Source organism: Callospermophilus lateralis, chromosome 3 (genome assembly GCF_048772815.1).
Source record: "Callospermophilus lateralis isolate mCalLat2 chromosome 3, mCalLat2.hap1, whole genome shotgun sequence".
NCBI classification, from domain to species: domain Eukaryota; kingdom Metazoa; phylum Chordata; class Mammalia; order Rodentia; family Sciuridae; genus Callospermophilus; species Callospermophilus lateralis.
Window position 1 is genome coordinate 173,761,813 of NC_135307.1, and position 14,496 is coordinate 173,776,308.

Genomic DNA, 14,496 nt, shown 5'->3' on the forward strand with positions numbered 1-14,496 from the left:
CAATCCTGGGGGGCTGGGTTCATGCAAATACTTCTTATGCACCAATATTCTTTCTGTTTCTGTACTCAGAAGGCCTTTCTGGTTCTCTAGTTCAAGAACCTTTTCAGCTGGCCACTGAGAAGAGAGCCAAGGAGCGGCAAGAGCTGGAAAAGAGAATGGCTGAGGTAGAAGCCCAGAAAATCCAGCAGCTGGAGGAGGCCAGGCAACAGGAAGAAGAGCAGAGGAAGGAGGAGCTGGCCAGGCTACGGAAAGAATTGGTAACTGGGTAGCATGAGTACTGACTAACCCAAGGTTGTCTCTGTTTTGTTTTACCTTACCTCACCTTGTTCTAAACAGGATCTACAGTGTACCACTGTACCACCTGCAAGGCTATCTCATAGACAAGTAAAAAAAAAGAGAAATCATCCAGACTCAGGGTGGGGTGAAGAGGTTGAGGTGTGAATGAGGCAAAAGATGTATACATTGTAGTCTAAATATGAGCCACAATCTTGGCCCTTTTTGGGAACCAACCTGTTAGTTATGAAACTAATAAAAACCAATTTTTTTGAAATATAAAAATATATTCAAAAGTATATTTATAAAAATATATATTCACTATATAATATATATATTATATATAATATATTTGAATATATTGAATATATATATTTTTTTTAAAGAGAGAGGGAGAGAGATAGAGAATTTTTTTAATATTTATTTTTTAGTATTCGGCGGACACAACAATCTCTGTTTGTATGTGGTGCTGAGGATCGAACCCGGGCCACATGCATGGCAGGCGAGCGCGCTACCGCTTGAGCCACATCCCCAGCCCCTATATTGAATATATTAAAAAATATATTTATTTAAAAAGAAAAATTTATCCTTCATATAGTAATTAGACAGAATTTCTTCCAGGGAGCCTCATGAAGAAGACATCATATGATATTGTCATACACAGTGATGTATTTCCTAGGATTCTTTTTTGTTTACTTTTTAATTTATTTTATTATTCTGTGCTTAACAAGAAACAATACATTTTACAATCAGACCAGAATACTTAGGGAAGGATGTGGAAACTGTGTAGCAACTATGTATTTTTCTTTCCTCTTAATATTTGGTTCAGGGCTGGGGATATGGCTCAAGCGGTAGCGCGCTCGCCTGGCATGCGTACAGCCCGGGTTCAGTCCTTAGCACCACATACAAACAAAGATGTTGTGTCCGCCGAAAACTAAAAAATAAATATTAAAATTAAAAAAAATATATTTGGCTCAGACTTTTTGGAGTTACAGTGTTTGTTGGTCTAGGTAATCCTCATGGTGTAGGTAATCGCACTAGCATAATGATTTAGATATTCATTATTTGCCCCACCAAAAAATCATAATTCACCTTAAGGATCCCATTGTCAGCCAGACTCAGTGGTACATTTCTGTAATCCCAGCTACTCTGGAGGCTGAGGCAGAGGATTGCAAATTCAAGGCCAGCCTGGGCAACTCAATGAGTCTGTCTCAAAGATTTTTTTAAAAAGCATTTATAGTATAGTTTAGTCACAGAGTCTTTACTGTGGCATGAGTGAGGCCCTGGTACAGTCCCCATCCAGTATCCCCAAAACAAACCAAGTGCAAGTCTAACTGTTGAAATAGATACCCATAGGTGACTATGCCCACGGGAAGGCTCTAAGGACAACTTCAAGAGACTATAGCCTCGTGGGACATCCAAATTACTATTTGCTGATTGAATGAGAAAACAAGTTCTCAGTCCCAATGCACTCATAAAATCACCCTCAACTTCTTTGATTTTCTTCAATACTTGGTACCTGCATCTTGTGTTTGTCCCCACTGCAGAACTGTTTCTTACAGCAGTTCTCAAAATAGGCTGAAGACTGCATTCTAAACACAGCACCGATCTGGCTTGAATCAGGATTGATTGTAGAATATCCAAAAGAATGGATGGGACCATGTCCTTTACAGTGGCCCTTTCTGATTATTGTTGTTTTCTTTACTTTTTGTATTTTGTTTTGGTCCATTTTGGTGAATATGAGTAAGTAAGCCTAAGATTATAGCAGATTTCTAATTTGTGACTCTTTTTTTCTATTGCAGTTGAGTATAGCCCCATAACACCCTGTAGATCATACTGGAGATATATTTGACATTGTTAGTGAAAGCAAAGGAACCCAAGAAAGACCTGTAGAAGCTCCAAAGCTCATATGCTTTTCCATTTTACTGTGTTGCCCCCTGTGCCTTTAAATTCATGACTGGGATCTATAGGACTGTACAAATATTTTTTCTAAAAGGAAAAATAAAAACAACTGTGAGCATAGTTCTCTGACATCTCTCTCAGTGGTAACTTATTTTCTTTTCTCTGCAGGTGCACAAGGCAAATCCAATACGCAAGTACCAGGCTGTGGAGGTAAGGTCAAGTGACCAGCCTCTGACAGTGCCTGTATCTCCTAAGTTCTCCACTCGATTCCACTGCTGAACTCTGCTGTGAGCTGCAGATGCTGCTTGGAACAGGAGTTGCTCCTTATATCACAACAGGCATGGACCTACCTACCCATGCCTAGCAGAGCATACCTGACAATGGTGGACTCCAGTTTTGTTGAGAATTGTTCTTATTCATTTTTGAGGCTAACATTGAGACGTGGTTCATCTATGTCTCCATCATACTCCTTGTAGTTATTTCCTTTAAACCATCAGTTGACCTTTAATACTGGACTTAACTCTGACTAGGATTTTAGGTGTCTGTATTAGCACAGTGCAATTTCTATTTCCCTTTATCCCCTTCCTTTTTATATAACTGTGTGTGTGTGTGTGTGTGTGTGTGTGTGTGTTTTAATCAGAAAATAAAGTAGTTAAATCCTCAGATAGGGTTTAAGTCATGGTTTAAATGAGGAATAATCTATACCAGATTTTTTTCCATCATCTCTGCATGAAAATGAATTTATAGTTCAGGAGTCCTGCACCAGTGAGCAGGTAGAACAACACATGGATTCATAGGGAACCACATGGCACCATTTGCAAGCTTCTAGCAGAGCTGCTATAGGCACAGTCTCTCTCATCAGTGCTGATTATAACAGGGAATGGTGCCGCATGCATTTTAAGACCCAGCCTAGCATATTATGTTTTGTTCTACCCTTCCTGATTTTGTTATTTAATGTTAAGTCTGTCAGGTCCCTTTAGAGGTCAAATCTTACTGAGGAATGGGTAATTGGAGAGGTGGGTCCAGGAACTTTTAAGAACATGGGCTCTGTGCTTAAAGGAAAATGCTTTGTAACTTTTTTCTATCTTAATGTCAGAATATCCTCCACATTTTGCTACCTCCCTCCCAGTAATCACCCAGTCATGTGTGTTATGCCTTTGCATAATCTGTGCCTTTTTCCTAAATGAGCTGCTTCTCCTCTTGTAAATTCCTCCTTTTAAGACTTAGCTCAAGTAAAATCTTTTAGAAATTTTTTGTTAACCATCTGGCCTTCTCAGATAAGGAGGGTCACTTCTTTCTTAGTGTCTCCAAAATGTTTCTTGTATAAAATCTAAGAGAGCAATTATATTACATCTGAGTTACTATTGTTCACAAACTATTGTAATAGAGATGTCAGTTCCTTGAACTCTGTGTGTGTGTGTGTGTGGGTGCTGCTGGGGATAGAACCCAGCACCTCACACGTGTTAGGCCCTCCTCTACTGCTGAGCCACATCCCCAGCCCCATCTCTCCATTTCCGTGTTTTTTGTGGCTTTCACAGAGTTGGCTTGGGTCTGTGTTAAATAATACATTTTCTTTTAGATTTCATTTATCTTTGAGCATATACTCTGTCAGTTATCTTCCACACCATTAGATATAGAAACATTAGTGTTCTGTGTAGACCAGTTCTCAGCACTTTGTGATATTAGCCCTATTTTATATTCATCATTTTATTCTCTCAGTGAACTTTTGTAAACCTATTGTGCAGGCCATTGTAGATTCAGCAGTGGGTGACTGAACAAGGTAGTGTTTTTCACAGTTGATTTGCAGGTCTCATCCTCCTGAATATCCACAAACTGGTACAAAATGCAATTCCTGGATTCATTTCCTAGAAGTATGCAGTATACAGTTACATGACTACTTAGTCCATTTAACAAATATTGGGTGCTATATACCATGGCATTGAGTACAGCAATGAGCAAAAACAAAGACCTTGCCTACATGGAGCTTACATTTTAAATGGGAGGGAGAGAGTAAGGGAATAACTGGGCCCTTCTGTCTGGTGAGAGGTGTTCCCATTCTGCTATGTAAGAATGAACTGGGGTGGCGAGGGGAGCATGGGAGGTTGTAACAGAGAGAGAGCTGGTGTTCGCGGTGGAGATGGTAAGAAATGGTTGGATTCTTCTTTTTTTTTTATTCTAATGAGTTACACATGACAGTAGAAAGCTCTTCAGAAATGGTTGGATCTTGGATGCATTTTGAGGTTGTAACTGCTGAGTGTTGCTAACAGACTGGATGTGGAGAATGAGAAGGGAGTTAAGGAGAGCATGAGGTATCAGCCCAAAGGCAGCTCCTCCATCCCTTGTACTGTGAGAAATCTGGTTCTACCTCAGTCCTTATATTTGGGGGCGGGGGGGATTCTCAGAGCTTTCTTTTTTCCTAGCACCTCTGTCGTTTCTTCACTTGAGAAAGCATCTCTCTTTTTTTATTTTTTTTTTTAATAATTAATCTTTTTTTTTTTTTATGAGAGAGAGAGAATTTTTTTTTTTTTTTAATATTTATTTTTTAGTTTCGGCGGACACAACATTTTTCTTTGTATGTGGTGCTGAGGATCGAACCCGGGCCGCACGCATGCCAGGCGAGCGCGCTACCGCTTGAGCCACATCCCCAGCCCCGAGAAACCATCTCTTGATCCCTTTTCTGGGTCCATCCTATCCTGACTTTTTTTCTGTACTTGTAACTGCAGTTCTCCTCTAACCATTCACTGTCATTCATGTATTTCCATCTGATATTTTATTCATATAAATTCATTTTTTGATTTTGATTGTTTCAGGTGTAACAATAAATCCAGCCCTGAATGTGAAAGTTTTGGGTAAAGTGTTATTGAGAATGATTAACTTAAGGGATCCTTCCACCCCATTTGCTTCATTCTATATTATCTCCTCTGCACAGTCACATCAGAGTGGTAATGGAGCCAGAGGGGTGGACAGACTACAGTTGCTCCAATCTTTTAACAGAAAGGAGACCTGGACAGGTACTTGTAACACAGATGGCATGTGCTTCAGTAACTGAGTGATGTGGGAGCTAAGGGAGTCTCATTGGAAGCAAGGTTGCGTTTCATAAAATGTTTTCTCTTTTTTGGTACCAGGGATTGAACTCAGGGGCACTCGACCACTGAGCCACATCCCCAACCCTATTCTGTATTTTATTTAGAGACAGGGTATCACTGAGTTGATTAGCACCTCAGTTTTGCTGAGGCTTGCTATCCTCCTGCCTCAGCCTCCTGAGCTGCTGGGATTACAGGAGTGCACCACCACAACCAGCTTGGTTTTCTTTTTTTAAAATAAATATTACAAAAGTAGTATTCCCTCTTGGAAACACACCAGTAGACATAAAATAAAACCTGCAAATCTCCTTTCTTCATCTACTCCCATCCTCTGGAAGTAACCCCTTGTTCACAGTTCTGTATTCAAGAATGTTTACATGTACACACATTTATAGAGAATTTCCCCCGCCTTGAGAAGAATAAGATTATAGCTAGGTATGTGTACACCCATAACTCCAGCAACTCTGGAGGCTGAGGCAGAATGATCACAAGAGTTCAGCCTGGGCAAGTTAACAAGAAGACCCTGTCTCGAAAAAAATGGCTGGGGATGGAGCTCAGTGATTGAATACTCCTGGACTTAGTCTCCAGGAGGGTTGGGGTGGGGAGAATTATAGCCTTCTGCATTAAAATGTTTTAAAATTTGGTTCTTTGAAAGGTTCTGTACATTCACATGGTTGAAAATTTAGAAGATATAAAGCAGGGTCTGAAGCTGTAGCTCAGTGGCAGAGCACTTGCCTGGAATGTGTGAGGCATTGTGTTTGAACCTTAGCACCACATAAAAATAAACAATATAAAGGCATACTGTCCATCTATAGATAAGAAGAAGAAGCCAAAGCCTTTTCTCCCAGTTGTTCAATTGCCGTTCCCAGAGATAGTTGTCATGTCCTTGTGTTCTCTTGCAGTTTCTACATATACGTATTCCTACCTCCCCTGCTTTTATTACTATATGCAAATAGTGTTATACTCTATTCTCTACCTTTTTTCAACTTGTGATGTATCTGAATGATGTAGTTCAGGGGCTACCTCAAGCTTGTACCTGCCTCCTTACTGAAGTGTGAAGCCTCTTATGTGAACCTAGTGACATGGAGGCAGACCTCTGCATGATGTCCTGGGCTAGTGACTTGCAGCCCTAATGACTCAAGGGTAGGTCAGCAACCCCTCCTGGCTTAGTTGAGCTGTGGGCATTTGCTTATTGGTTTGAGTATCTGATTGAACCTGGGATCCTGTTAGATCCTGATGTCATTTTCTTTTCAGTTCCCTTGAAGAAAGCCATCTCAGAGTATCTTGTCTGCTGGGGAACTTCCTCATTGCTGAGAGTGGCAGTTAAAAAAGCTGTTAGTCATGTGGCGAGGCTCTGATTTCTGCACAGGCAGGCTGAGTTTCAGCATGGTGTGGATCCAGGTAGGAATTGGTCAGTATTCTGAATCTTGAGTTGCCATCTGCCTTGCAGCCTGCTGGGATGCTCAGTTTAGACAACATATAAAGTTTCCTGGAGATGGGGTGAACCCAGGCCTATGGAAAGAGCAGGAAGGTTAAAGTGTGTGGTACTTTTCAGCAGTGACGAAGGCGTAACCAGGGAGCCAACATGTTTGCTCTGATGCCAAGAATTCCAGGACAGTTTGTTATCCAGTTAAAGCCAGCGCAGTTGCTACAAAGAAGCCTGTGGCCTGCCCATCTCCCCTCATTTCCTTTCCCTTCTTGCCTACCTACTCTTTTCTAGCTCTGTGGAGAAGGCTGTTGACATTGGAAATGTCTGCTTGTTTTTATCATTCTCTTAATTTTAAGAGAATAAAGGGCTGGGCTTAGGCCAAACCATGGCTCTTTTGTGCTGAAGGCGTCAGCTTCCTGAAAGGCTTCATAAATGCCGACTTTTCTCACAGAGGAACATAGAGTCAGGTTAATCTGCTTAAGGAAATGCTAGAAAGAATGATTTTGCAGACAGCCTGTTCTGAAGACATCAATTGCCTTTCTCCTTTAAAAATTTTTAATTGCACAAAGGAAATAAAATCTGGCCTCTCTGATCTACAGAGGCCTATGTAGTTATGGGGCTGCTGACCTGCGACATTATAGGCAGGTTTGTGAATGTGAGTCTTGGCCACGTGCTGCTGCCCAACTTGTTTTGTGATGATTGTTGTCTCCAGCCTTCTTTCAGGAGCAAAGGGTGGGAGAAATAGATTTCAGTGGGTCAGAATACTTAATGGTGGTCATTAACTTCTAGAAATGTAGTTCGGGGCCCATTGTTTAAACTTCCCTGGTGCCAAGGCGAGATGAGGAGTCTGTTCTTCTGTTACAGGCACGCATGCATTACACAGATGGCCTGGTGTTTGATGTAAAACTTGTGTTTGTATGCATTGTGTGTCTCTTCTGTATACACACACACACACACACACACACACACACACACGTATTTATGTACTGCTTTCTTTCACTCCGTACCACATTTTTCCTGTATTATTGCATACTTTGTAAATGCCAATTTTAATAGCAGCCTACTGTTCTGTTCTGAGTTTACTTCTCCCCTGTGAAGATGTTTGTTTTGCAAAGGATTGTTCTGGGTCCTATTTATAGGGCAGAGTTGTCTGTATTTGCATCCCCCTGATGTGTCATGTCTGTATCTAAACTTTAAATGGCTGTGTTCTAACCATTACCAGTTCAGCTTTGTAATTAAAATATATGCTCAAAAGGAAATACAAACCCCTCCCTAAAGCATAGTCAATGACATTATTCTGGCATATGCTCTTGCAAAATGGAGAGTTCCTTCTGTCTGATGTGATGTCAGCATTACTGGCACCTGTGCCCAGTGAAAAAATACATTGGCACTTAGCAAAACCTTTCTGGAGAAAATTGTAGATCTGTTATTTTAAAGTCTTCCAAGTCTACATTTTCAAATAGGCTCACCCATTGGATTTGTTATCTCTGAACCTTCACGTCCAATTTTTTTGGGGGGGTGCTGGGGACCGAATTCAGGGCCTCATCCTTGCTAGGCAAACTCTACTACTGAGCCAATATCCCTGACCCTCCAGGTCAGATTTGAAAGGAGAAAGTATGTTGTCTCACTCTAGCTGGGCTTGTATGTGTCTTGGGAAGAGCAAGGGTGGGGCTGGTATGGTGATGCAGGCCCAGTCAGTCTTAGCTTGAAGCAGGAGGATCACAAGTTTGGGGCCAGCCTGAGTCACTTAGGAAGACTATGTCTTAAAATGAAAAGAAAAAAAAAAAAAAAAAGTGCTGGGGATGTAGCTCAGTGGTAGAGCACCCTTGGGTTCAATCCCCAGTGCTGCAAAAAAAAAAAATAAAAAAAAACAGACAAGTGAGAGTGGGAGTCTACAGTCTCACATGTCGCTGACAGGCTGGGTAAACTTGAACAAGTTATCCTCCTTTCCTGGGCCTCAGTTTCCACATCTATCAAGCAAGATTGAATCAGAACAATTAATAAAGTTCTTTTCATCTTCCATTTTTTTCTAGGCAATTTGTTTAAATCCACCAGCCCTAATTCATATTTATATTTCATCTATAGCCAGCTGCTCGATTCCTGCAAGAGGGCACCTCTAGCAAGTTCTGCCCCTTCTTTCCCATGTGAACTTCAACCAAATATGTTGGAAACCAGTGTGCTATCTTGTTGAGGACTTTCCAAGGGTTGTTCTGGAAGCGGAAATCTAGCCCAGATCACTCCAGGGGACTAATCCCTGAATAATGTCCTCTGACACACACACATATTTTCTTATGTTTCTCTTGACCTTGGAACTGGTTAAAGACTGCACAGAATGTTCAATGAATTCTTACAGACTAGCAGAAAGAAATACCCCTTTCCATCCAAGATGCAGTTTTTTCCAAGATTTATTTTTTTATTTTTTTGAAGTGGTCTTTCTATTGTTGGAATGATGTCACAGTAAAACTGATAACCTTTCCTAGCTCATTTTCTGTTTCTCTCTGCTGCCTTTCAGTTTCTGCAGTGTCCGTGGATTGCTTTTGAATAACTGGCACAGAGTTCAGGAGGAACACAGACTGATTTAGTGGAATAAACCCTAGACTGGGAATTGGGAGAGCTGCTTCTGGCTTTATGGCCTTGGGTGTGACAGTTGCATTCTCTGGGCTTAAATCTTCTCATGTTAGAAGTTAAAATGATTAGAATGGTGTTCTTTCTTTTTTGGGGGGGTGGGGGGGTGGGGCTTACTGGTTATTGAACCCAGGGGTGCTTTACTATACTGAGCTATACCCCCAGTCCTTTTTTATTTTTTATTTTGAAATGGTCTGGGCTGACTGTGAACTTGTGAACATCCTAAGTCTCCCGAATTGCTGGGGTTGCTGTGCCAGGCTCGAATGTTTCTGGAAAGGACCCTCCAGCTTAGTGGAGTTTTCCCCAGCTATAAAATGACCCCAGCTGACTGTGGGTGGCAGTAGTAACTGTTACCACCTCTGTTGGCTGGTGTAACAGTGTGACTATGCTTGAGTCACATATTCAGTATTAATTATCAGTGGGTATGTGTCACCAAGCGTTGCCAGAAGCCCCTGCTGTTTACCCATAGCTAACAACCTGACAGGACAGGGTCAGCAGCTACTAGTTCACAGCCAGCTGAAAGGAACAGGGATACTTTGTAGGGGGGTTCCAGCAAGCAAGAAAAATAGGGATGGCTTTGAGTTGAACCTGTAGAAATCTCATTGCTGTTGGTTGCTGGTTCATGCCTACGTAGTAGCCTCACCGAGCTTAGGACAGCCTCCCTTTTCTAATTAGCACACTGGCCCTTTTCTCTCAGGCGGTGGTGTGTCCTGCAGTGACAGAACACAAATGCACAAAGCAGCACGGGGCACGGCCGGCCGGGCAGAGTGGGGCAGGAGTTGGCAGGGGCATCATTTTGTGTACATCTCTTGCCTTGGGATGTCAGCTGTACTGACTGGCTCTGAGTGTTCCTGAGCACTGCTGCTGTCTACTGTCCAGAGGCCTCGGAAATGAGCTAAATGCAAGCTCAGCATCTTGGGCAATGAGACTTTTCTCTGGGACAGTGGTCCTCAGTGGTCCACGGGCCAACAGCATGAGCATCAGATTCCCTCCCCTAATCTGGACCTATTGAGTAAGACACTTTGGGTGGGGCTCAGAAGTGTGTTTTAATACACCTTCCAGGGGATGACCGTGCATGGCCAAGTGTGGGGACCACCGTGCCAGGAGAGGGATCTGCAAATCCTAACTCAGGTTCCCGTGGGCTGAGGAGCCAGCAGCCACTCTCTCCTGTGGCCTATGGTGTCAGGACCAGTCAGGAGCCTACCTAGAGTGAGAGCATGTTGCTCCCTACGATGGCGCCCTGAAAATCACCTTTGTGTAGTCTTCCTGTTGCTGGGTTCACTGAGAAGGTATTGTCTCCTCAGCCAAGACTGCCCAGGAGGAAGGTGGAAGGAAGAATGTTTTTCCATATATCTTTCCAATAAGCCATATGAGGAAACTGAGGCTCAGAGTTCCCAAAATCACGCTGATAGAAGTGACAGGGTCAGAATTTGGACCAGGTCTGTCTGCACCAAGAGCCCTTTTCCCACACCAGCTTGTACCCTGGAGGGGATGGGCATCCTCAGGAGCACCAAGAGGGTAGGGCCTGCCTCTCTGGGAGCTGGAGCCTTCTCTGAACTCTTGACCTTGCTGGGGGAGCCTCCAGCTAAGCCTCTCGAGGCTGCAGGTCCTCTCCTCACTGTCACCTGCCATCAGCACAGCGGGCGTCTCCTCTACTCTGCCGGATGCTTAGGTTCCTGTCAGGGATGTGGCAGCTGCCAGTCAATTAAGCCACAGCCTCGGCAGGCCTGAATGGCAGCTGAGGTGGTCAGGGTGCCAAGCAGACTGCAGGCGGAGGAGCTTCCCCAGCTCCCTCCTTGCCCTTTATTTGGATGCCCCTTACCATCCCAGGAGGGCCCGCCCTTCCCAGCAACCGCTCAGCTCGCCATGCAGCCCCTAGTTCTATGGTAACCCAGTTTAGCAAACAGGCCCAGAGTTTTATAAATAGCTGAATGGCAGGGAAGTGTCCTGTGCAACAAGACAGAACAGGCCTTCCCTGCTTCTGGAGCCATTTCCTGGGATCCTGGGATGGAAATGACTTTAGTGCAGATAAAGTCAAATGGCTCTCACTTCTGTGGGGCTGCCCACTTGGTCTCGCTTCCACTCTTGGGCATGTGAGTGTCCCTCCGCTGCCCTGCCTTCGCTCAGCAGGGCTTCCAAGTCTGCTCCTGGGACGTTTCCTGTTCTTGGAACAGCTGCACCAGCCTGGGGTACCCTCCTGCTACTTGATCCTATAGGGTGGTGTCCAGTGGCTCTGGGTAATTTTCAAATGACCTTGTTCCTCTGACGTCATTAGGGAGCTATTTTTAGCTTTGCTGTTTATGCCACCAAAGTTGGGCTGGGGTGGGGGAGCAGCGAGAGTGAAGGAGGGGCCGGGCTTGGCTTTCCCTTGTCCCAGGCTCTACCAAAGTAGGAACATTAATTCTTCCACATTTACAAAGCACCTACTGAATGTCAGGCCCTGGAGCAGCCAAGTTGATGACAATAGTCTAAATATTCTTTACTCTTGAATTTCTTTTTCTTTTTTTTTATTTTTAAAGTATTTTATTGGTTGTTGTTGGACCTTTATTTATATGTTGTGCTGAGACTTGAACCCAGTGCCTCACACATTCTAGGCAAGCGCTTTACCACTGAGCCACAATCCAGCCTCTTGAATTTATTTTTCTGTGGGCAATATTTTGTGTATTAGAGTGGAAATTAAGCATGAGGGCTCTGGCGCCAGACAGTTTGTGTTGAAATTCTGCCCCCTACCCCATTTACTTCTGAAACCTTGGGTAAGTTTCCCCTCGATTTCCTCGATTTCCCCTTGGAAATGGAAATGGTATGTACCTGCCTCATAAGATTAAAAGAGCTCATACCTGTGTCTGGCACAATAAAAACACAATAACGTCAGCAGTTATTTTATAGTTTTGTGAGGTACAGAGCTGAATGACACCTGGCCTGTCTGTTCGGAGTTGACATCTGGGCTCGCAGAATGTCAGCTATCCGGAGGGAGCACATAGCCCACACCAGTCAGAAGCAACACCTGCCATAGGCATCCCTTTATCCTGACTCAAGGGGGCTATTCAAGGGAAACCCAAAACATGGTTTCCCTCTTGGGAAAGGCTCAGCAGTGGCTCTCAACCCCGAAGACATATCAGAATCCTCTGGGGAACTTTTAAAAAATCTGTACCAACCTCTAGATGCTCTGACTTAATTGGTCTGATCAGGAGGGGCTTAGATTACAGGAGCTGCAAATACTCTCAGGTGTTTCCAGTATCACCTGGGCTGAGGAGGGCAGCCCTGACTAGGATATGTGTCCTCAGAGCTCTCCATAGGCTGCGCCCTTGTGGCTTATCTAGACTGCCTCAAAACTGATCGTCTTCAAAGGCTCTCATGAGGTTTTCCAGCCACTGGCCTGGCAGTTCTCAAATTTGGGCCTGCATGAAAACCACCTGAAATGCTGGCCACAAAGATAATACTGGGCCCCGTTCCAAGCAGTCTTCATTTAAAGAAGATCTGTGGGGCTCAGGCACGTGGCCCTCGGGGGAGAATTATGAGTTCTCTGGGGGCCTGGGCCTCACCTTCCTCTGGGAAGTCATTCCAGACCCTCAGTTCCAAAGACTCCTTCCGAAATCCCCTGGCATTTCATATCTTCTTATCTTTCTGCCTGTTGATGTGTCCCTGTTGATGTTTTGATTTATTAATCTGATCATAATTATAAAGGGTTATTTTTTATAGGTTGGAAAATCCAGGCAAATAAAGAATAGGAATCCTCTCCATTGCCACACTTCTTAATATGTACCTACATCTCTCCAGACATCTCTATAAATTTTTTTTGAGAGTTTTTTTTAATATTTATTTTTTAGTTTTCGGCAGACACGACATCTTTGTATGTGGTGCTGAGGATCGAACCTGGGCTGCACGCATGCCAGGCGAGCGCGCTACCACTTGAGCCACTTCCCCAGCCCCTCTATAAATATTTTGAATAATGAGAAGTTGCTATTCCATGAAGGACTTCACAATCTTTTTTTTTTTTTTTTTTCTTTTTAACCTAAAATGCAATAGATGGTGATCCTGTAGCCCTCCCCCAACTTCATTTCTGTGTCTCCAAGGTGGCTGGTTTAGTCCTGGCCAGAGTACTCAGTAAATAAAATCCTACAATTTTAGAACAGGACAGCGTGTCCATTGGACTTCCAGAGAATTCTGTGTCCAGTTTGCCACAGAGACTGTCCACAGATCTCTGCCCACCAGCCTTAGCAGCAAGGACAGGGCTGCTCCAGGGGACAGCACCCTCACCTAGGGCTTTTCCAGAGACCCTGGAGGTACAGCCAGGACTTTGCACTCAGGGGCCCAAGGTGGGAGAGGGCCAGAGAACAGAACTTGCCAACGACACCCACGAGTGGCTCTCAGGTCAGGACCAGGCTGGAAGTTGCAGGGGAGTTGGCTGCTCTCTTTGGAGTCAGAGAGGTCGTTGCTCAACTCCTTGGATTTTCCATCACAGGGGAGCAGGGAAAGGGTCAGGGGGGGAATGTCTCCTCTGAGCAGGTCCTTTTAAAGCCTCTTGGCTGGACCAATTTCCACCTAGGAGCCAAGGAAACAGTGCCCGGGTGGAGTTAACCCCTCCGTTGCGGATTAATTCTCAGAGGTGGACGGGCCTAGGAGCCCGGGCTCTTGGAAGGCAGAGCTACCCAGGGCAAGAGGCCTAAGGAGCCGTGAACTCTGGCTGGAGAAACCTTCCCTCTGGCCTTGTTAAATCTAACAGGCATAATTGCATCCTGCTGACCTTAATTCCCCTGGCTGGTTTAATTGGTCCTGGCATTGCCCCACTTCCTGTCCTGCCCCTGTAGAGGCAGAGAGTGTCAGCACAGCTGGTGTAGGGCGGGGAAGCCCCTTCTAAGGGTGGGCAAGGGCTCTGGCAGCCCCTAGCCGGGTGGAGGAGGTTTCCCGGTGCCCCACCCCTGTGCCTCCAAGGGAGTGCTGAGAAGCAGCTTGGGGACTCCCATGGAGCAGCTGGCTGGAGCAGGCAATCCAGGGGATCGGGAGCCAGGCTGGCCTCCCATCCCAGCAGCAGGCACTGGGGCAAAGCGGGCAGGCACAGCTGAGCCCTCTACCTGAGGCATCTACAGCATTATCAAGCTCCTAGTACCTGTGGCACCGTGCCCAGCACTCCACACACGTGCTGGCTAAACACTTCCAGCTGCCTAGTGAGTAGGAGGCCATGGG

At 44.6% G+C, this 14,496-nt stretch overlaps 1 protein-coding gene across 6 annotated transcripts in view; it reads left to right on the forward strand.

Annotated features, from left to right (window-relative positions):
- The window catches only part of Tpx2 (TPX2 microtubule nucleation factor), a 46,654-nt gene extending 43,816 nt beyond the window's left edge, over positions 1–2,838 (forward strand). For all 6 annotated transcript variants that reach the window (XM_076851671.1, XM_076851677.1, XM_076851675.1 and 3 more), the window contains 2 exons: positions 70–257; positions 2,344–2,838. In XM_076851671.1, coding sequence (XP_076707786.1) covers positions 70–257; positions 2,344–2,454 — 299 coding nt within the window. In that variant the 3' untranslated portion in view covers positions 2,455–2,838. The remainder of the gene's footprint in view (positions 1–69; positions 258–2,343) is intronic.
- Positions 2,839–14,496: the final 11,658 nt, after the last annotated feature.